Source organism: Mus musculus, chromosome X (genome assembly GCF_000001635.26).
Source record: "Mus musculus strain C57BL/6J chromosome X, GRCm38.p6 C57BL/6J".
Lineage (NCBI taxonomy): Eukaryota > Metazoa > Chordata > Mammalia > Rodentia > Muridae > Mus > Mus musculus.
In genome coordinates, this window is record NC_000086.7 from 144,455,062 (window position 1) to 144,478,917 (window position 23,856).

The 23,856-nt window shown below is 39.8% G+C and overlaps 2 protein-coding genes across 5 annotated transcripts in view; one reads left to right on the plus strand and one right to left on the minus strand.

The window, feature by feature from the left end:
* Trpc5 (transient receptor potential cation channel, subfamily C, member 5) overlaps window positions 1-23,856 on the minus strand; it is a 310,854-nt gene that overhangs the window by 77,735 nt on the left and 209,263 nt on the right. The window lies entirely within an intron of this gene.
* On the plus strand, window positions 815-22,002 carry Trpc5os (transient receptor potential cation channel, subfamily C, member 5, opposite strand). Of its 4 annotated transcripts, none has more exons than XM_006528663.4 (4): window positions 815-923; window positions 15,622-15,697; window positions 16,000-16,082; window positions 18,649-19,243. In XM_006528663.4, exon 4 carries the CDS (start codon window positions 18,824-18,826, stop codon window positions 19,154-19,156), a length of 333 nt encoding a protein of 110 aa, XP_006528726.1. In that variant the 5' UTR covers window positions 815-923; window positions 15,622-15,697; window positions 16,000-16,082; window positions 18,649-18,823; the 3' UTR covers window positions 19,157-19,243. The 4 variants fall into 4 exon arrangements, with proteins under 4 accessions (XP_006528726.1, NP_001182508.1, XP_006528727.1 ...); NM_001195579.1 differs by lacking the exon at window positions 815-923 and adding an exon at window positions 1,521-1,588 and having other exon boundaries at window positions 18,649-22,002; XM_006528664.3 differs by lacking the exon at window positions 815-923 and adding an exon at window positions 1,634-1,712.

Sequence of the window (23,856 nt, forward strand, 5' to 3'; positions counted from 1 at the left end):
AAAGGAAAAAGAATAAAAGAGAAAGAAAGAAAAAACTGAAAAAAAATGTGTCACTGGGACTTTAATATGTCACCTTAATGGTGACCCATGGTTTATGGAAGGTGTTATTTTGTTCTGGTCACAGAGAATGCAAGCAAACTGAGCTTCATTGGGAAAAGGATTTGGAAAACCCTCAGCTCTCTTGTCCTGTTACATCACATTCTGAAGGCTTCATACATTCCTTTGTGCATCTTCCTATTGCTCTATGGTAAAGTCCAATAAACCAGTCAGCATTTGAAGAAATGAACGAAAGAAAACATAAGTTTAACTAAAAAGTAGATATGTAAAAACACTTCTAAACCAAACAGTGCAGTGGGGATTTGGAACAGATGACCAGTCTTTTATCACTAAGAATCCATGAAACCATTAGATATGGATGACTGCTCATGCTCTGGTCTGGATTTTATCATCTTGTTCTTTCATGATCAACAGAAACCTTCAATATCCTATAATAAGCCAAAGTTGTACACAGTAGACCGCCTACTTCATTACAGTGAGTCTGATATGCTCACTTCACAGGGTTCAGACGGTCTACACATCTTAGAGTTTAGTTAGTAAAAAGTACAGAAGGCTCTTTACTGCAAGTCTAGTCTGTCAGCTGTCTTTCTTCTTAACCCCGAATTGTACATCCAAGCTCTAGCTAAGTCTTCCGTAGATGGGAACACTGTCTTCCATATCTGTTACAAAGTTATTACAAAGTATAAGTGTCTTTGGAAAAGTACAGAACATGTGACTGGGATAAAAATATACTTCCGGGTTGGGTGTTACAGAAAAACACATCCCTTGGTTTCTTGAGAGATAGCATAACTGCTTCCTGTGTCACACTTATAAACATGGCTGGGTGAAGTGGAGTCAGAGGCAGTCTTGGTTCCTGCTGCAGTGGGGTAAGATGGTTATACTTTTGGTTTTTCTATGTGTGATTCAGAGAGCAGCCTGAAACTGCCAACTTGCAGAGGTAAGGGCAGATAACAATGGTGGGAGTACAGGGCTAGAAGGAATCTAGAACTGAATTTATCCTTAATGAAAAGTGACTGTAAATTAGCCAAAGCCTAAGTCTTGAATTAAGGAAAGGACTTAAACTTGTTAACTCTAAGGACTTAAGCCTAATCAAGACCTATTTAGGCTACTTAAGAATAAAGTTTAACTTTACTTAAAGTGTAGATATCACAGTTAAAAGTTTAGTTCTAAATGGGTTCTAAAGTATAGTTAAGATTTTAAAAGGTCTTAGAGTGACGCTAGGTCCTAAGTATAATTAATATGTGTTTAAGTATTATTAACCTATAGTGAAGATCTTTATTTGGTTAGAAACTGTTTAGATAGGCGTGGTGACACTTCTGCAATTCCAGCCCCTGGGAGGCTGATAGGGCAAGAATGCTGGGGTTTTGAAGCCAGTCTGATATATAGCGCGTCTCAGCCAATCAGGCTACATAGTAAGATCCTATTTCAAAACCAGAGAAGTTCTCAGGACTTAGTTCAGCAGTAGACTGCTTACTTAATGTATACAAGACTCTGGGTTCTATCTTCAGCACCGCAAAGGAAAAAAAAGGAGGTAGGCAAAGTGACACATGCCTTTAATCTCAGCACTTGGGAAATAGCAAGGGCAACGGCAGCAACAGCAGCAGCAGCAGCAGCAGCAGCAGCAGCAGCAGCAACAGCAACTTCAGGGTACAGGGGTATGAGCAGTGGCAACAGCAGGGGCTGGAGCTGGAGCTGGAGCTGGGGCTGGGGCTGGGGCTGGGGCTGGGGCTGGGGCTGGGGCTGGGGCTGGGGCTGGGGCTGGGACTGGGGCTGGGGCTGGGGCTGGGGCTGGGGCTGGGGCTGGGGCTGGGGCTGGGGCTGGGGCTGGGCCAAGAGCAGAGGAATGGATAGGAACATGGGCTTGGGCAGGGATAGGCAGATGTGAGTTTGAGCCTTGAGTACGTAGTGAGTTCTAGCCAGGAAAGGGCTACATAATTAAACTCTTTCTCAGGGAATGAACAAGCAAACATAAACCCCCTAGCAGGGGTAGTGGCATATACTTTCACTCTGAGCACTCATGAAGCAGATTTGTGTGTGTGTGTGTGTGTGTGTGTGTGTGTGTGTGTGTGTGTGTGTGTGTATGAATTTGAGCCCAAAGAGAAAGGGTAGATATGGTGTCATATGACTTTAATCTCAGTATTCAGGAGACAGGAGAGGCAGAGGCAGAGGCAGAGATAGGCAGATCTGTGCCGGTCTACATAGTGAGTTCTAGTTCATCCAGGGCTGCATACTAAAACCCTGTCTCCAAAAGCAAACAATATCAAACAAGGTAAATCTTAGGTTTTAAGATTAGTTTAGATCTATTCAGTGCCAATGCCAGAAAAGCCCTAGCCAGTGCCTATTAACTGCCATGTTAAGCCCTTGCTAGGGTCTTAATGTAACTAAACGTTGAGTGTCATGGTGTTAAATCTTAACAAGTTCATAAACATAGTCACAGTCACCTAAGACTTAGCTTAATCAATTTGATTAAGATGTAACAGAATGTTTGTAGTTAAGGTGTAGGGAGGGTCACAGTGTAGTTAAGGTGTAGGGAGGGTCACAGTGTAGTTAAGGGTCAGATCATATAAGGTTTTTGATAGTATTTGTTTTCTTTTTAAATCTCTCTCTCTCTCTCTCTCTCTCTCTCTCTCTCTCTCTCTGTGTGTGTGTGTGTGTCTAAGAGTCAGTCAATTTAAGGTTTTAAGGTTTTGATAGTATTTCTTTTATTTTTAAGTGTGTGTGTGTGTAGGTATATGCACATGAATTCAGGTATTTGCAGAGGCCAGCAAAGGACATTGTATCCTCAAGCTAAGATGCTAGGAACCAAAATTGAGTCTTCTCTAAGAGCAAAAGGAGCAAAAAAAAAAAAAAAATAATCTTAAGCTCGTGCTGTAGCTCCAGCCACTGACTTTATTATATCCTAGTTACATTTGGACATTCTCTGTATACCTTATCTAGCCTTAGGGCTTAATAGGGTTCTGGCTAGAACTACGCTAGGCTTATAGACTACCTCGGCCTTAAATGCACTCTAATATTTTAGTAGGCCCAGGTCCTGCCTAGAATTTAATTAGACTTGATTACATCTTAACCAAGTTTAGGTTTTGATAAGTCTTAACAAAGCTAGTCACTGTTAGTTAAGACTCCTAATAAACACTAGTCAGGGCTTATGTCTGATTCAGGCTGGTCAGAGCTCTGCTAACCTTTGGCTAACGTCTAAGTTTATTTTAGCTTCATTCACAGTTCAGCCGAGCTCTCCTCAGGGTCCCATCCTACTTTCAGTCACAGGACAGCCAGATCCTTGCAATGGCATTAAGCATAGTTTAGTAGAAGTCAAAACTTAGTTAAATATAGTTGTGCCTATATGAAGCTTGGGACTTACACATTGCCTTATGATCTAGGTAAAATCTAGTTAACTGAGCTAAGACATAGCCAGATAGGTACTAAACACACAATCTGCTCACACTCTCATTCATCTTGTCTAGAACCTTAGCATTGCTAAGGCTTGTCAAAAATCTTATTCAAGTATGGTTGAAGCATAGGTCCCCTTAAAAGCTAGATTGCTAGGTTAAGAGCTCTTTGGAGTTTATGTTAATTCTAGATAGTTATAATTGCTAGATCAAGCTTTGCCAAACTCAGAGTGTAGGACTATTTTGGGTCTAGTAAGATCCCCTGTAGTTCTAGCCAGGTGGTAAACTTTGTCACGCTCTAATCACAGCCTATGTAAACCCCAGTGAGGGTCTAAGATGGATTAAATCTGAGGTACAGCACACTTAAGTCCTATTAGAGGGCAGTTCATAGTCAGCAAGTGCCTCAAACTAGTTAATAACACAGAATAAAATCCAGCTGAAGTCTAAGTGGGGCCTCAGTCTATGTAAGTATTATTGATCAGAGCCCAAAGAATGTGTAGCTAACACTTAAGTCTAGTTTAGGTTAGAGATCACAGTTAAGCCCTAGCCAGGGTCTAATACCTGTTTAGGTATATAGAGAGACTAGTTAGATTCTATGCAAGAAATAAGCCTGGTTCTGCTTTCTTAATAGTTAAGACATAGTTTGGGCTTCAGCCTCATTCAGTTATAATTTAGTCTAATTTTGGTCTTGGCAGGGACTAAGCCTAATTAAGGGTTAGTTAGAGTGCATTTAGAACCTAGCTAGTGCAAAAGTTTCTGTCCTAGTTAGAGCTTAGTTCAAGCCTTTCCAGGATCCAATGCTACTTTGGATTGTTTTAGAAGCCAAATCATTCAGGTTTACTTAGACTAGACATAAGCTCTTTTGAGCACATAAGGCTAATTTAGATCTAGCAGGAGCCCAGACAACCCCTCTCTCAGGAAATAAACCTATTAAGTGCTATTCATAATGTAATTAAACTGTTGCAACTTCAAAAATGTACTTTAGTTCCCCTAAGAGTTTATTTAAAGCCTCAGGAGTTCATAAATACAGTTTAGTTCTCTTAAGGGTTCAGTTAAGATTGCCTAGGGACTAGCCCTCATTGAACTGTAAGTAAATCTAGCTGAGTTCTACACTGGGCATAGCTCTAGTTATGTGCTAGAAAAGAGGTAAAGTCTTGTCAGTGCCTGAGCCTGATTTAGCCCTATCTCAGTAAAGCACTAGTTTCCGTGTAGCCAGATGTCAGTTAAGGCATAACGTGAGTGTGAATGTAGTGATTACTCAGGTATAACTAAGTCTGTTTAAGGCATAGATAGGGTCTCACCATAAAACAAGTGTCAATTAGGGGGCTACTTAAAGCCTAGCTGATACTTACACCCAGTTGAAATATAATTAGAAGCCATTTGTGATATAGGTGGGGCCCAAGCTTAGTTTAGTCTAAGTCAGAGCCTCGTTAAGCCCTCACCGAAGCCTAAGCCTAGTTAATTTCTAGTTTTAGCCTAATTATGTCCTAGGAAAGTCCCAGAAACCACATCGTGTTATTGAATTGACTTTAGACTTAACCAGGGTGTAGGTGTAGCCACAGTGTAATTCAGCCTGGTTAACTTCTAGGCAGAGGTTCAGTGTAGTTAAATGTTAGATTTTACTTAAAGCCTAACTAAAGACTGAGCCCAGGTTAAGCCTGGCCAGAGCCCAGTTAAGGCCTACTGAGGGCTCAAATTATGCTGAGAGTATATAATTAGCAGGGCCTCAGCACCACTGAGATCTGTCAGAGTCCTATTAGGGTGTAGTTGAAGTCTCATTCGAGTTAAGAGCAAACTAGTTTGGCTTAAAACACACTTATACTATTTTTTAAGTATTAAAGTGTATTTGTCAGCTTTTGGTGTTGTTGAGTCTTTGGTAGCACCAAATAAAGACAAAGTCTAGTTTAATTCCAGTCTACACTTAATTTACGTGCAGTCAAATCCTGGTAGTACTTACATAATTGGAGACTGATTCAAGGCCAAATGTTAAGATTTAGACAGAAACGATATATGGGAGGGCCCACACCCGTGACTGTCATGAGAGCATGGTGACAACACAGTTAAATCTTATACAAGTCTTTTTTAAGGAACACCCAAAGCTTAAGAATACTTCAAGATTAGCCATCTTGATAAAGGCCTTACTGAGTTAAGATTAAATTGTAACGTTATTCTGGCCCAGCTAACACCTTGACAGTCCAGTTAAAGCCTAGCCAGGGCCAAATCCCAGCTAATACCGCTGTGGGAACTGAAGCTAAGCCTAGTTAGAGCTACAGTTTATATTAAGCCTTGGGAGTCCTGCTAGAATATGGCAAGGGTCTATGACAATTTTAAGGGCTAGTTAAGTAACTTAAGACCTAGTCAGCCACTGAGGGTCTTCTCTCATCAGGGCAGAAGCTCAGTAAAAGCATCATCATTTCAGCTAAGGCCCAATGAGGCTCTCACACTGAAGCTTCAACAGGTTCTATTTAAGTCTAATCAGAACCCAAGACATTGAAAGCCCTAGCCAGCCCTATTAAAGTTTGACTAGGATGTACACAGAGTTTAGGTTATTCAGAACCCACTCTAATCCCACCCAGATCTAAATCTCAGTTGCAATCTTGTGAAAACTTTGTTAGTCCCTGAGCTGGGCTATAAATCCAGAGAAGGTGTTGCGCGAATCTCTCTGGAATAGCACTCTGATATCACTGAGCGTGGAAGAGAGGAGCTGTCTTCACCGGGGAGCTGAAGCCAGGAGAGTTCCAGAGCAGCTTCTGTGCCAGGTCCAGTTTGAGTTCTCATTTTAAATTCTAAAGCCACAAGGTGGGGTGAGCAAGCAATTGCTATTTGAGGGAAGCCTACGTGGCAGGCAGCCTTTTGTTTTTCAAGGCAGTCTTTAAAAATGAGAATGGGTGGGTAGGGAAGTGGGGGGAGGGTATGAGGGACTTTTGGGATAGCATTGGAAATGTCATTGAGGAAAATACGTAATAAAAAAAAAAAAAGCTGACAGGTGTAAGCTTTGGTGGCCAGGTGGTTAAGGGCAACAATTCATTGTTTCAGCTATTTCTTCAGGTCATTCTGTTCTAGGTGGCAAGGGAAATCATGCTAGGAACTGAGCAGTACAAATAGTGCTTAGGGAAATCTAATAATTGCTCTTTTCCTGCCTTATTCTGCATCATTTCCTCCTCTTCACCTTCACACTGCCTTAGGAACCTATCTCGACGAAACCAGTTGGTATTCCTGGCATATCACTTGTAGTTTTTTTTTTTTAATTGCTTTCATTTGAATTCTGATAAACCTGGCCAGGGTGTTTGTTCAAGATGCATGGTCCTAATAGAAGTCCTAGCATTATTATTAGATGAAGCCCCATCAGCAGAGCCAGCCAGGTCCCTTGTTGTCTATATTGTACTTCTTTGGCTTCCATTTCTTTCTCCTAGCCTTAATCCTTTCTAATAACCTTTTGGCATTTTCCCATATGAATTCTGACTGATTAGCATAAAAACAGCAGCCCTCATTTAAAACCATGAGGATGCCTTCCTTTTCAGTGGTAATCAAATCTAATCCTCAGATGTTTTCTGGGGGTCACTACTGTCAATGAATCTATCTGATTTTGCCAAGAGACTCTGCTCTCCTAAACAACTGTTAAGTCTTTTGTGATTTGAGTAGAGAGCTGGCTATGTTGAACTTGGTGGATTATTATTGTGGCCACACCGGTGGTCATAGACCCTGTCTGAACCATTCCCCAAAGGACAGGTAAGAGCACAGGGTTCTCTTATTTCTTGACTCTAAGGGATGTAAGAATTGCTTAACTCTTGCTTCCTGGGAACATACGTTAAGCCTGGGGTCAAGAATACCAGTTCACCACTGTCTTATGCATAGCAAGTATAAACATCCCAGGGGTAGGCAAAGTGTGTACCATTAAGAGCTCCTGCTCTATTAGCTTGTCTGGTACAGCCCTTTTCATTTTCTGCAGATTGGGCTTCTTCTATGACCTGTCTAGGTCTGGTTAAACATGTCCCATTTAGGGTGTCAGTCAGGTTTTGGTTAGTCATTCCTACTCCAGGATAGCCAGCACCAGATCGCACTCAGCAGTCCTGGCTTAAAAACTGGTCTGGTCTGTAAAGGAGCTTGTGGCTGGTGTTTACTGTAGCCAGCCCTTTCAGAGGGAGAGCGCTGGGACAGAATTAGTTGGTTTTGTCTTGGTTCAAGGGCCATGTGTGTGGTGGCGGTGGCAGCAGCGGAAGGGCTTAAAGTCTTAACTCTGTTAGCCTGAACCTTCACAATGACTCGAACCAACCATAGGGTTCTTAGGGGGGTTCTTATGCCTATGCATGACCAACCCATCCTCAGGTCATGGCTTCTCCACACAAAGAGCTTTTCTACTGTCAGTTCCTGTATTATTTCTCCCAGATTTCCCCCTTAAGGCCCTTTATGGCCCTAAATACTTGTTCCTGTGTGGAGGTTCTCTTCCAGGCTTAGTGAAGTTAAGAGGTAGCCAAGCCTAAGCCTAGGTAAGTCCTAATAGAATCCAGTTAGCCTAGTCATGGGTTGTGTCTGGTTAACATCTATTCAGAATATATTTAACACCTTGCCAGGATACAGAACAGAAAGAGAAGGCCTATTAAGAATTTAATTTCAGATACAGAAAGAGTTTGAGCCTGCATAATTGTCTTTTCTTTTCTTGTCTTTTCTTTTCTCCTCCTCCTCCTCCTCCTCCTCCTCCTCCTCCTCCTTCTTCTTCTTCTTCTCTCTCTCTCTCTCTCTCTCTCTCTCTCTCTTTTTCTCTCCTCCCTCTTTCTTTTTTTCCAAGGGGTATCTTAGTTAAATTCTAATTAGAGGATAGTTAAGGCCTCAGAAGAATAGGTAAGGTTAAACTAGGACCTATGTCTACTTAAGGCCAGTTACATCGTATTCATGGTCTCAGTCAAGTTAAAATTTAGTGATGACTACAGTGTTCAAATTATTTCAGGTTGCCTAAGACTTTCTTCATTAAATGACAAAAATCATGAATCCTGTAAAGCTTCAAACCCTGGAAAAAGGGTTGGTTAGCTACTTGAATTGAGTTTTTTTATTTTTAATTTTTTTTTTTGCCTTGAACCTTATGACTTGCAAGAGATCTTTCAAAAGTTATCTCACTTGATGATTATAGCATCCATTGAGACAGGTGGCATGTTCATCATCCTCAGTATACAGGATACAAAACACAAATTTACAGGAAGTTAATGCTTTCCTCAATAAATACAAGAGAGAGAGAGAGAGAGAGAGAGAGAGAGAGAGAGAGAGAGAGAGAGAGAGAATGTTTAAGTGCGTATCTGAACTCAGATCACACATATTCAGGTTTTACCTAAATGGTTAGGGTATTTTCCCACAATTAAAAATTGTCTAAAGTATAAAGGTTATAGTTGCCCAAAGCGTTATCATATTTATTTCTGATAAGGACTGAGAGTCATGGTAAGCTTAAGTGAACTGTCAAGATAAGGAAACTTTTAGGTTTGAACCTAAGTCTCTCTGACCCCAGTGTCTGTCTTCTTTAAAAAAAAAAATCCCTTTCCTCTACCCTTTCTTATTTGCCAGTGTCAAATACTTCTGTATATGCCCGTGTGGCTGAGGGTGCCATGTGCTCATGGATCAATGATGTTTCCATTTATGTATTATTAGAAATCTATCAAACATTTACCAGTTTGTATTTATGTTGACACTACTGTCTTCAGTGTAAGTTCATTTATGCAACTGTTTGCTGTTTGATGACTATGGTCATCAGAGCTGATATGGCAGTAGATTTAACTTTCAGCCCTTGTATTTACTGTGATTCGGGGAGGGACACAGAAGACAAATCTGGCTTACTTCAGTAACTCTTGGGACAGTTACTGTATACTTCCCTGTATAGTAATGTTCTAGAACCCAAGAAAAAGATCCAGGTGGTCTTCTTTGATACTGTGGATTCAGCTGCCAGAAGGCACTAAAGACTTGGCTTGCCTTTTTCTGGCTGTGCCATTTCTGTCACCTCCTGTGAGCTTTACCAGGGGTGACAGGCATTGCTATTAAAAAGTCTGTACATAAATATAACTGTATCTTCCACTATATTATCCCGAGGACAAAATAGTTGCCACCCCTGCAGAATGCAGCAGCTTGTGGATTAGATGCCAATGGTAGCAGTATGCCAAGCATGAAGTATTCTGTTCTTCTCCTGCCAAATAAATACCAGCTTCCCCTTTAGTGGTGCATTTAAAAGGACAGTTTCCACCCTTCTTGGGTGGCAGTGGCAATGGGAAAATTGCCTATTTTAACATAGGCAATTAGTGGTATAGCGGAAGAGGCCATTGGGATTTACTTTAGGTCACAGATCGTTACTTGTACTGTAATTTTCTCTTTTGTGTTATTATGTTCCTGTAGAGAACTGTTTGATGTTTTGTATCATGCAAGAGTGAAGGAAGGCAGAGTGGCTTGGAAAAAAATTAGCTGATTCATTCCACTGGATAGCCTGGCTGTTCAAGTTGTGTTTCCTTCCTTCCTTCCTTCCTTCCTTCCTTCCTTCCTTCCTTCCTTCCTTCCTTCCTTCCTTCCTTCCTTCCTTCAGATTTATTTGTTTATTTTTATGTATATGAGTACACTGTAGCTGTACAGATGGTTATAAGCCTTCATGTGGTTGTTGGGAATTGAATTTAGGACCCCTGCTCGCTCTGGTCAATCTTGCTCGCTTAGTCCCTGCTCACTCCGGCCCAAAGATTTACTTGTTATTATACCTAAGTACACTGTAGCTGTCTTCAGATGCACTAGAAGAGGGCATCAGATCTCATTACGGGTGGTTGTGAGCCACCATGTGGTTGCTGGGATTTGAACTCAGGACCTTCAGAAGAGCAGTAAGTGCTCTTACCCACTGAGCCACCTTGCCAGCCCCAAATGTATTTTCTTTCTTGGAGAGACTGAAAATGGGAATCTTAGCCTCTGGATATTCCCTTGGCAGTTCTACCTATAGGGTCTATATATGATTTTATGATTTTATTCTAATAGATTAATGACATATGTTATTAGATTTTGCAGCATTGGATATGTATCTGTCCTAACAAGGTATTTGGAAGATTTTTCCCCAGGGATTAGAGAGTTCGCAGTTGCAAACCATTGAAAGAGCAGCAAATCAGGTTCCAGCTTTTACCATTTTCTAGCTGTGCACCTTGGATTGCTTGACTTGTGTGGATTTTTATTTTCTTAAATACATAGTGGAGACATAGTTCTCTCTCCCATTACCCTATTGACCTCACAGTAATTTGAAGATTCAATGAGATGCCCTATGAAATACGTTTGGGTTTTCACTCCTTCATTTGTGCAAGAAAAATATCTGTCTGATGGGACTACTGTAGGTTAATGTATGTGAACGTGGTTGAGGTCACGGTTCCCCGAAGGAAGAATCTGTGAAGCCCTGGGATGAGCTACTGAGTGGAGTTCTGGAATCATAGTTTGAAGCCACTAAAACCAGAAAGGCACATTCTTTGGCAGATGACGTAAGCACATTTTCAGGCAGAGAGGAGGACTGTATTGTCTCTGATCATTCCTGTTGGTAAACGGATGAATGCAGTCTCTCTTGGCCAGCTGGCATTTACAGAAAGAGAAAGGCAGCCAGAACTCCAGGGCTCAGTCTTATACATGTCAAGTGGGTTCTTGAAACTTAGAATAAAACTCAGGCAGGAATGGTAAAGGGTAAGATGCCACTTTCCCCCCCTCTTGTCATTTGAACAAGCCACATAGGAATATTGGAAAGTCTGAACTAGTTTTGGTGAATTCATGTTAGACATACTGTAAGATGCCTTCATTACCTAGAGAGTGCCTTCTCTTCACATCTTTATCAAAGTCTGAAGTCGTTACCTATTTGTTTTTTTTTTTTTTTATTTGTATATGAATTATACCTCCTATTACTTCCAGGTTTTGCAGGCATCTTTTTTTCTCACCTTCCAGGAGTCACTAGAAGTAGCCAGAATGCACCATGCCTTACTTCCTGGATGCCAGAATTTCCATAGCACAAAAAACTAGCATCTCTAAGACACTTACCATGAACTAGGAACATTCGAAACTCTGTGAACTAAGTCATGCAATTTACCTGTTCTCTTTATCCTACAGATAAGGAAATTAAAGTAAATATAGCTTAGGGAAACTCTGCACTTAGTAAAGTTAGGATGAAAATACAAGTCTGCTTGGCACTGCTATCATTTTGGTATCTGCCAAATAGACTAATTTTTTTTCTCCATTGAAAACCCTTGCAACTTTTCTTTTTCCCTCTTAGAAAGCTGAACGAAGAATTAGGAATCGAATCTCTTTTTATTATCATGTTCAGTTATGTTTTTATTTCCCTCACTTTCAGCCTTTTCTCCTGCACGTGGTACCATTTGAAGGCCAAAACTGTTTCTGGAAGTATTACATCTTTTCCAGGCTTCTATGGGGACTCTTACAGCAGCTAAGTTTCAGAGACAAGTCTGGTTATATTTCCCTAAGCCAAGATAAGGTGGCTGACCCCATGGTTGAATACTATGGTGAAACACTGTGTGCCTGACTAACACAATGACAAAGAGAAATTTGCAAACTACTGTTTGTGGCAGTATCTAAGTTGTTTTTCTACAGGGTAAGCGAGAGTCTAAGAGTGTCTCTGCAGCAATGAACTGATTAGAAAGGGGAAGAAAGAGATATAGAAGAACTTACTTTAAGCTGACTACAAGGGCATCCCTACTCCTTCTTAATTTGGTTTCTGTTTTTAATTTTTTACATGCTTTTCAAGAAGGGGCTGTGTTAGCTCTTCAGCTCCACACTTCTTTCCATTTTCCTTGAAAAATTAAAGATGGCTCATAGACATCTCAAATGTCAGGTTCTATAGCCTTACTGCATTCAGTTGTTTGTAAAGGCAACAAGTTTTAACTTTAAAATATAAATGCAAGGGCAAATCTTGTTGATTATTTTCATTATATCTCCCAGGGATGCTCCTGCTATATCGAAATGATGGGGTAGGTCTTTTTTTTTTTTTTAATTCATCATTCCATTTGTTTACATCTCAAATGATATCCCACTTCCTGGTTACCCCTCCACCAAGCCCCCCATCCCACATCTGCCCTCCCCCATCACCTTTGCCTGTGTGAGGGTGCTCCCCCACCCACCCTCTCCCAGCCCACCTCTCCAGCACCCCCCATATGCTGACTCATCAAGGTCTTCTTGATGTTTCCCTGAATGTGGAGAGGGCAAAGAGAAGTTACATGTGTCCAGAAGTGTGTTTTTTAAAAAATAACATTAATTTCTTATTCATTCTTTGAGAATTTCCTACAATGTATGTTGAACACATTTACCCTCTCAACTGCTCCCCTCTCATTCTTTCCCACCCCACTTTGAGGTTTACTTATTTACTTTTCTTCTTTCTCTACTGAGTGCAGTTTGTGTTGCACAAGCCCTGCTTGGGCTTCAGATAAAGTCCCAGCACAGAGGATGGGAGAGGTGTAATCCCACCACCAGCTGAGGAGCCATTAAAGGAAGTGTTGTTGGTTTAAGCATTTAAATTAAATGCCTGTGACAAAATGATACTGCAACACTGCAGAGGGAGAAAAAAAAGTCTATTTGTGAATCTAGAACTAGCACCTGTACTCACCAAAGACACAGTTTAATCACTCCCATATAACTCCCTCTGGTCCCCTTGAATATGAAGTAATTCACCTTGCCTGCCCCAGGGGAGCCTATCGACTATAAACATGGGCCCAGTGGCTTTGGATTTCTTTGCTCCTTTTCTGTCCCATTGTTGCCAGATTTCCAGATGGAAGCAGTGCCTAATAGCAGACTAAGACTCAGTGAGCAAAAAATGGTGGCTTTTCATTAGCCATGCTGACAAAAGTGAGACAGAGATGCAACGATTCCAGTTGTCAGTCAGATGACCTTTGCTCTAGCTCCTTTCCAGCTACCTTATAAGAGGCAGGTTATGTCACGTTGCATCAATTAAAAACTGTCTGACAATCAGGACCTCTTGTCATTGTATTGACATAAAATAGAGATTCCACACCAGGCAAAGGAACCTTTTCTTTTGTTTTTGTTTTTGTTTTTTTTAATTCTGATCTTCATTTATTGGTAGCACAACTGAAAAATCAGGCCTGGAGTGTGTGTTTCAGAGACCACGGCAGGTCGAGAAATGTCTAGAATTTGGCTAACAGCCTTTTTTTTTTTTTTTTTTTTTTTTTTTTAAGGTAAAAGGATTTATTTTGCTTGCCACCGAACTTCCAAGAATTGGCATGTGTATCACGAAATCACAATCAAGATGAGCAGCTCAGGCTTAGATTACATAGAGCACAAAGCCAAGTATCCCCAAACCAGAAAGCCCAAGTCTCCAGGAGCAAAATCATTCATCAAACACCTGGCAGATAGGACAGGACCATGAAGTTTGTGTGTTCAAAATTTAGCGGAAGCATACCAATAAAAATACTGAGGAGGGCTGTTAGTGCCCAGTAGGGAGGGTCAGAATGTCAGTAAGGTGATAGATAGCAAGAGGAACCTTCTCTTAATGTTATGCTTCGTTGCCCTCCTATTAATGACAGGCTGGTCAAACAATGCTGACAACACTAACCGTTGTTTTAAATTTCATCTAAATGAAATGATGGGATGTATACTATACTTCTACATTTCTGGTTTCCTTTTACTTTCTTTTACATGTATTCTGGTAGATGTTCACATCATTTAATTTGCGTAGATAGTAGTAATACTACAGGTTCATGAGATGAAGGTAGACTTAGCTTTAATAGATAATATCCGTAGCTTTTTAAAGTAATTGTACAAGCCAACATGCTTACCTGCAGTTGTATGTGAGCTCCAGGGGTTCCATTGTTCTGCATTTCTTATTACCAGTCCTTTCAGATGTACCTATTCTTGTGCAGTTTGATATATGTCCTTATGGATTGAATGCACATTTATCTGATGAGTAATAGTGACAAATGCCAATTTGTGTACTTGTTGCTCATGTAAATATCCTCTTCTATGAAGAAGTAGTTAATTTATTTTGTCTTGATTATGATATTTGAATTCTCTTATTCATTTATAGGAGTCTAAAAACATATGCATAGAATAGGTATCAACTTTCTATTGGGAATACTTTGTGAATATTTTTCTACCTTATAATTTACCATTTAACTCTCTTGAGGTATCTTTTGATTGATGAGAGCTCTTTGCTAATTTGCGGTGTATGTGATAAATTTTGTTTTCCTAAGATCACGAATGTTTTCTCTTGTGGTTTGAGCTACATATTGGTTTTATATTTTATATTTAAGTCTTCTACCCATTTCTAAATAGTATAGTATTTGATGTGTGATCATGGTCATGGTTCTATTGCTTGTCTATCCATGTGTCAGTACTATGTGATTTTAAACTCTGTAGCCATAAATTTAGCCTTGCTATTTTTATTTTTTAATTAATTAATTTTTAATGTTATTATCATGTAATATTGTACAACTTCGTGGTATATGGCAATTTCTGTATGTGCATACAACATAATATTTCTATATGTACATAAACATGTACTGGTAGGGTTTTTGTTTTGTTTTATTTTATTTTGTTTACTTCTTTTTTTTTTCAAGACAGAGTTTCTCTGTGTAACTATGGCTGTCCTTGAACTCACTCTGTAGACCAGGTTGGCCTCGAACTCAGAGATCTGCCTCCCTCTGCCTCCCAAGTGCTAGGACTAAAGGTGTGTGCCACTACCTCCTAGATAGCATGCACTAATAGAAATATGGTAATTAACATGTTTTTTCTTTAAGATTGGAATATTTGAGTTACTATTATCTATTTTCTGAGTTACTCAGAAAATATACACTTTGTTGTGACCCTACTATGCCATAGAAATCCATGGCATCCATAGGAGAACATACATGTTCCTTCTATCTAACTTCATTTTGGTACCCATTATCTAGCCTTTTATCCCCCTTCCCTGTGTCCATTCCTAACTTCTAGTAGTCAGTAGTCTGCAGTCAAATTGACACTTTTTAGCTTCCACATATGGGAGGGGCTATGCAATGTATGTGTTCCTTTGTTTTAGGTTGCTATCTGGTAGTATACATGTTGTTCCTTAAGAGGCCTGGCTCTTTGTATATACTTGTACGTTTTAGAATAAGTTTGCTCAAAGTGTCCTACAAAAGTAGTCTTGAGTTTATTGATTCACTGGCCTCTTCTATGTCCTTCTCACTTCCAATGCTAGGTACCTTTTTGAGGAGTGTGCCTGTGTGAGGAGAGCTTCCTGCCCAGGGGCTAGCCTAGACCTCAGCTAATTCCAGGTAAGAAAAACTGCCCATGCACACACCAGGCTTCCATTATGCTAGCCTCTTGCAATTTGCCACAGCTACGCTGAAATTTCTCATTCTTTGGTAGTCACCTTCTGGTTTGGTCCAAGTTTTATCTTTAACCTGTGCCCAGAATTAGCAAATGCCACAGAAAAGAAAATGCTGGCTACTGTCAGCTCCCATGACAAAGTTTGTACTTGCTTCCACCCCTTTCTGATATCCTTAAGTCTACTGATTTTGTGATTTGTTCCCCCCACCCCATCTGCATGTGTGTTATATGTTTTTGGTTGTTGCAGGAGCATTTGTGGACTATTTGAAAGCAGAACTCCAGAAATCATTTTCTAGGATAACACCTTTGTCCATCTTGCCTCGATTACAGGTGAGTAGCACCCGATCATTTAGAGACATTCAGAACACCAGAGGACAGGAACGAACACACACATCTTTGATGCTCCATGAAACTCTTGATTATGACTTCTCTCCATCACTTAGCATTAGACACAGTCAACTCATAATTTAGCTGATTTATAGGGATATCAAGTGAAGTAACATCCTCAATTCTATTTCTGTGTAGGAGAATGAGATGCCAGCTCTGGACTCATTAAAGCAAATGTCTTTGTATAGACACCCATATGTGTGCCCGTTGACATAGGTCTTTCGAAGTTAGTCCTGGCATAACTTCTATTCCACACCATGTGGCTGGCCATAACTCATATACTACCTAATGATTTTCAATTTTTCCAGTCATAACTTTATACAGTTATTTTATTTTGAGGATTAGATGCACGAATGGGTAAAATTGATTTCTTGGTGCTTTATATGTAATAGACCTTCCTTTCATAAGTTTGAGAATTTGTTACAATGTTATAGGCATACCATCTCATCTGACATGCTTTTCAGGTAGGGGTTTGATTCTGTTTGGTTACTTAAGAAAGGGCGACATACAATGAAATGCACAACTTTTAACACTAGCAATCAATGAAATTTGTCAATTTCATGTTCTCATATAACCTAGAACTCTGTAAAATATAACCATTGTCACTGTCATAGTTCACTTACGTGTCTCTAATTACTTCTCATTTCCCTAGACACAAAATTCTCTTGTTTTTTTGCACCATAAATTTTATTGAATTGTATATGAACAGAATGCAGTGTGTATTCCTTTATTTCTATTTTCCACTAAGTATAATACCTTTCATATTTATACACGACTCTATTAGGAGTACAATTCTTTTTTATTTATGGTTAGTGTCCTGTTGTGTGAATATTCAACAACTGTGCAAATTTTGGCAATTTACACAATCCCCAAAGATTTTCAAGAAGTTCTGTAGCACTACAGGCCTCATGCCATAATTGGTCACCACCATAATCAAATGAACATGTTCCTTTCTTATCTAAACCAATGGAGTAGCCATTGTCAGTTCTGCAGGATTCAGTATCACCAAGATAACCTAACTTGTTATAGCTTTTTAGTAGTATTTTATCTATTGAGAAATGACTGCTGAGATGTGGAACCAGGGTCAGTTCCTCTAAGAGTTGATAGACTTATTGATCATATAGCCTAATTAATAAGAATAAATGAAGAGCTTTTACAATTTATTACACTAAAGCATCTGTCCCCAAGATGCAGAACAATTGGAAACTTTAATGAGTTAATATTTGAAAATCACCAATGCCTTTAGCAGTTCAGATATAAATGGCCACGAGTCAAAGAAACTAATAAAAACAGTTACAGACTCTGAGTGATGATATATCCTTTCTCATAGAGGTGTTCAGGAGAGATATGTGAACCACCTATGCTCACTTTATGCTGAAATCCCTGAGCAAAAATAAATATCATGGGAAATTCAAAGGAAAAGAGAAGCACTAGATCCCCCTTAGGCTGTCAAAAAGGAAGAACTCATTTAACCTCTTGGATGAGTCTTGGTAACTATACCCTGTAGCTATAACATGTAGTGGGAATAAATGGTCAAAGATACTGATATTTTTAGTTAGATATTTTCTTTATATACATTTCAAATGCTATCCCGAAAATTCCCTATACCCTCCCTCCATCCTGCTCCCCTACCCACCCACTCCTGCTTCTTGGCCCTGGCATTCCCCTGTACTGGGGCATATAAAGTTTGCAATACCAAGGGGCCTCTCTTCCCAGTGATGGCCGACTAGGCCATCTTCTGCTACATATGCAGCTAGAGACATGAGCTCCAGGGGTACTGGGTAGTTCATACTGTTATTCCACCTAGAGGGTTGTAGACCCCTCCAGCTCCTTGGGTGCTTTCTCTAGCTTCTCCATTGGGGGCCCTGTGTTCCATCTTATAGATGACTATGAGCATCCACTTCTGTGTTTGCCAGGCACTGACATAGCCTCATATGAGACAGCTATAACAGGGTCCCTTCAGCAAAATCTTTCTGGCATATGCAATAGTGTCTGGGTTTGATGGCTGATTATGGGATGGATCCCTGGGTGGGGTAGTCTCTGGATAGTCCATCCTTTTCTCTTAGCTCCAAACTTTGTTTCTGTAACTCCTTTCATGGGTATTTTGATCCCTATTCTAAGGAGGAATGAAGTATCCACCCATTGGTCTTCCTTCTTCTTGATTTTCTTGTGTTTTGCAAATTATATCTTGGGTGTTCTATGTTTCTGGTCTAATATCCACTTATCAGTGAGTGCATATCTAATGACTTCTTTTGTGATTGGGTTACCTCACTCAGGATGATGCCCTCCAGGTCCATCCATTTGCCTAGGAATTTCATAAATTCATTCTTTTTAATAGCTGAGTAGTACTCCATTATGTAAATGTATCACATTTTCTGTATCCATTCCTCTGTTGAGGGGCATCTGGGTTCTTTCCAGCTTCTGGCTATTATAAATAAGGCTGCTATGAGCATAGTGGAGCATGTGGATACTGATCTTTTTTTTTTTCTTTTTCTTTTTCCATTATTAGATCTGATTGGCTGTTTTGTCTTGGAAGTGACAATCTGGTGGTGATTATAATAGGAATAGACTACTAGTCCAGACATTTTTTTGAGAGGTTAACCAACACCACCAAAAAGGTTTGTGGTACCGCTAGACTAAGTCTGTACTTGATCACCATCATAATCACACTCCCTGCCTGAGCCATGGAATCTGTGTCTATCCCTGTACTGGTTGCCGGACTGATTGATTGTGTAGCCCAGCTAATAAGAATAGCTGAGGATCTACTACAGTTCATCTCGCAGGAACAAGTCCCTTCCGTGCAACAGAACGCTAGAGCAGAAGAGGCAGAAGCAGCTGCACCTCCTGCCGAGGAAGATTCCTTACCGGATCTCGCGGATCTTTCCGACTTAGAATCAATCCTTTCAGTAAGAGAAGACGATGACCTAATCCTTGACACGGATGAAACTATGATAGATATCAACGAGATATACAAGGATATACTTCCTGCCATAAAGGATGATACGGAAAGTGAGTGAGAGCCAGCATGTGAAAAATCATCATTTTTTTTCCATCACCCCCCCTTAGGCTTCAGAAACAGCTGTTTTATTCTAGTTCAGCATAGTTGCATTTTTAAAAACTTTTAGATTAGGTAAACCTTGATTTTTTGGGGGGGCAAAATCATTTTTTTCTATATTTTAATTCAAAAGACTGGCTTTAGTTATATAGTTCTTGCTTTACCTGTACTATTAGGATTCTTCATGATAAGACAGAATAATAGCAAGGAGAAGAAGACTCTACCTAAGAATAGAATGAAGACCGGATGAACTCTACCAATACTCATAGCAGCGTCACTGCTCTGTGAGAATGAGAAATTCCAAGGGTAGTTAGTGTTCCCCAGCATGGCAGTACAGTACTTTCTCATGGACAGTACAACATCGGCACATTGTATTTTAAAGAGGGAGGTTTTTATGGCAGAGTAAGGTAAATAACTCTGTAAGTGCAACATCTACCAGGCAATAAAAGTAAAGAAAGCTTTCCAGGTTTCCCAGGGCCAAACTTTTGAGAATTCTAGGGTCAAGATACCGAAGGAAAGACTGATGCTGGGTTCCAACCCACACATGCTGATGTGTGCTGAAACTCTTTTTTGCAATATTGTCCTCTGATGGACCATTGAAGCTTGTACCAAAAAGCAAAGAGAGAAGTTCTAGAATGGCAAGACAGGGTCTAACAAAGGCTTCATCAATGGAAAACCAAGCGCTTATGTCATCAGCCTGGAGAAAATGGTCTACAAGGGGAAGTGGATAGTACACATCTTCGTGTATGTAAATGAGTTTAAGACAAATACTTGGGAGGCTTAATGTGGTAGGACTGTTACAACTTTAACCTAGCAATATTTGTTATTAAGAGGTAAAAATATAAATAAGATGTAGACTGGTATTGAAGCACAATAACCCTCCACATGTCAGAAGGGTAAAACATAATATCTGAAGCACCCCCACACTGAAACAGAGATCAACTGAATAAGTGTGTAAGAAATTCACCTATTATACCAACTTAGGCCGTCCAATCCTTTTACTTCCATGGATAGGCAGTATGGTCTTTTTACCTACCAATTTACATAGAATCTTAAAGCACATAATAGTTAAAAAGATTAAGAGGGTATTTAATACAGATGATTTCAGAGCCAACTGACATGGCAGATACATGACAAAAATATCCACAGAACAAGTGAAAATTATGACAAATTGTAATTAGAGGGGTTAATTATATATTACAGTAGGCAGCATAATGTAACCCCTTGCTACAATAAGTTTAATAAGCAAATTGAATCGTATTTTCCCAGTATAGAAAAGATTCTAGGTACACAGTACAGACAAAGCAGCAAGTAGGTGATGCATTGAACAGGAACCTAATTTCCGTTAAGGAGACTGGAGATTGCAAGATTGGAGAAAGGAAGAAGAAATTATTTTTCCATTCCAGGAGGAAATGTTAATGGATAATAATAATTATTATCATTAGTGGAACAGGTAAGATTATTTGTATATTTTATAAGAACATTTACCAATAATAATAATAATAGACCAGTATGAAAGTTAAAAAAATAATCTACACTTTGAGTAAGGGCTTAGTAACAACTAGGGGAAATATATACTGCTGCCAGGGAAATTTGAACTGTAGGAGATAGGGTATAATTTTTTGTCAAAATAATGCTCAAATTATGATTAATTGAACAAAATCAGGAAAAATATCCAGAGAGAGGTCACCAGTCTACTATAGATTCTATTTGGTGAGCAATTTACCCGAGAAAGAGCAAATGATGCTCTACATGCCTGATAGAGAGTAGATAGTAATCCAAGCAGACCTCTAGAATATGGGCTTTGTAACGTTTCCACAGTAAATTAGTAAGATTTTGTTAAAAGTCAGAAAGCATAGACCACCAATAAACTCCAACAGGTCATAGTAAGAGAAACCTGTAAGTCTACTCTAGACAAAGGCTTAAACAAATAACAGACAGTGCTGTTCTTAAACATCAGAAAAAGAAGATGCTGCAAGTTCATCATATGTGGATCTGCTTTGCCAATTACATTTCACTATTTGCCTTGATTGTATAATTACGTGCACTTAAGAACTGTTAAGATGTAACTCTATTTCAAGACGGGGACTGTTGTATCGAGTATGTTTGCTATATGGGACGGGATTAGAAATAGAGTTAAAAGTGACAAGGACTAATCTTAGCAATCAGAAAACCCTTAAGAACAAGAGCTAGTGGGGAAGGTATTTTTCAGTACAGAGAACATTTTAAATTGCTAACAGTTAACACAGTTGTTTGAGATGGGGTTACTTCCCAACTGAGTTCACTTACCTGTGCCTTATGAAAATTAGCCAATTGTAAGCTATTGCTAGAAGTAACTAGTTGGCAATTGATATAGATTAAGTAGATAGAGAGTCAAATTAAAAGGAGAAATACTAATAAATATGTTAACTGGATGTCTCCAATTGAGATGTTGACTCTCCTCCAGAAAACTGGAGTAACTAGTCCATTATCCAAGTAGCCTTGTTTTGTATCTTTTTAAGGTTAATGCCAAAAACAGATTTTGTATGGCATAGAGAAATGGAGAGGGAGCAAGGCTCTATATTCTGAGCCCAACTTAGAGGTGTTAAAATCAAGAAAGACAGGCTGGTAAATGGCATTGACGTACACGGTACAAATCTGCATTAGCTGAAGTGTAGGAGCTGCTGACAGTATATACCTGTATCTTTACATGTAACCATTTCTTCAAATTATTAGGTTATAATCACTTATGATCTTTATTGACTATTGTTCCAAACTGCTTGCCCACTTGTAGGAGATTTTTAGCTAATAAAATTTGATTTAAAAGCCAAAGAACTTGCAGTCACCTTCAATTACTTTGTAGTAAATTTCTAGGCTACCAAACTGCCACAAAAGGACTCTGTTCCACAGATGTCACAGAGTAAAAACACTGAGAAGTTTGCACCAAGAGCCTCATTGTCCCCTGACTTGTCAGATGGTCTCTGAGAAGTTCCTGAACTCAGTTCTTCATTTGTAAAATGAAGACTACACCTTTGCTGCTTGCTTTTTTTTTTCCATTTTTTATTAGGTATTTAGATCATTTACATTTCCAATGCTATACCAAAAGTCCCCCATACCCACCCACCCCCATGCTGCTTGCTTTTAACGGTAGAAATGAAACAAACAAAATGATACAACTCTGGAAGTCTTTGGCATGTGTGACAATGGGCTAGAATATATGCAATTATGACATTTAAGAAGTCATTCCGTACCAACAAATGTCAGTATAAAATCACCTGAAGATTGAATTCTTATGTAAGGATTATTCAATAGTCTGCACCTGTTTCTAAGAGACAGAAACTGCCTCATCCTACTACTTTATGTAAAAAATTATAATTTGGAATTGGCTTTTGTTGAATTCCTTGGAGCATAGTCTTTCACCAAATGACATTCTTTTGAAGAGCCCATTAGAATCCGGGTAGGAATGATTATTAGGGGAAACTACACTGAAAAAGTCCTTTAGAAAGGAGCTTGCAACCCCATAGGAAGAACAACAATATCAACCAACCAGAACTCCCAGGAACTAAACCACCAACTAAAGAGTATACATGGAGGGACCCATGGCTCCAGCTGCATATGTAGCAGAGGATGGCCTTGTCAGGCATCAGTGGGAGGGGAGGCCCTTGGTCCTGTGAAGGCTCCATGCCCCAGTGTAGGGGAATGCCAGGGCAGGGAGGTGGGAGTGGTTGGGAGAATGGGGGAACACCCTCATAGAAGCAGGAGGAGGGAGATGGGATGGGGGGTTTATAGAGAGGAAACTGGGAAGGGGATAACATTTGAAATGTAAATAAATAACCAATAAAAAAAGAAAAAGCCCTTTAGAGAAGAATTGTTTCTTTTTTCTTTATCGTTTCAAAATACCTAAAGGAATATGAAATATCTTAAGGGAGGGAAGGTTTATATGGGGTCTTGGTTTCAGAGGGTCACAGTTAACAAGAATGAGGAAGGTACAGTGATGAGAGCAGCTAGTCTATGGTATTGGGTGCTCATGCTGGGGCACCAGGAAGCAGTGACGATGGCCAGGAGAAATGGTAACTAGAATGTCACCATAAGGCCTGCTTCTAGTGGCCTAATTCTCACACCCAGGCCCTATTATCTAAAGGTTCTACACCTCTTCAAATCATGCCCCAAGCTGGAGACAAAGCACTCAAACATGATCCTGTTAGGAACAACTGAGCTTCAAGTCATAACATTCTGTCTCTGTCTCTCATCGTCTCATGGCTGTTTGACAGTGCAAAATGCTTTAAGTCCAAGGGTCCCCTAAGTTTTAATAGTTATAACATGTTCAATAATTCAAGCTCAGAGTCTGTTCTCCTCGTCAAGATAGTCTTCTATGATCCTGCATCAAATAAAATAAAAATCCAGAGCTCCATACTGAAATACAGTGCTACCTGCATTCCCCAAATGGGAAAATGTGGATATAACAATAGAAGATTTCAATTGCAACTGCAGGCATGCAGCACCATGAGCACGTCTCCCATTCTCATAGAGAAGTTGTTGCTCTTTCAATACCTTTGGCCTGTGAGATCCCCCCTAGCCCCCCCCATCCTTTCACCAGCCTTCTTTAGGGAATTAGAGACACTGGGAAAAAACTAGCCTTTAAAAATGTTTTCAGAGGAGCAGGGTGGGGGGGTGGATATAGGG

Excerpts from the sequence above, each read along its gene's own strand:
- Trpc5os (XM_006528663.4), top strand. The coding sequence starts at position 18,824 with ATGGAATCTGTGTCTATCCCTGTACTGGTTGCCGGACTGATTGATTGT.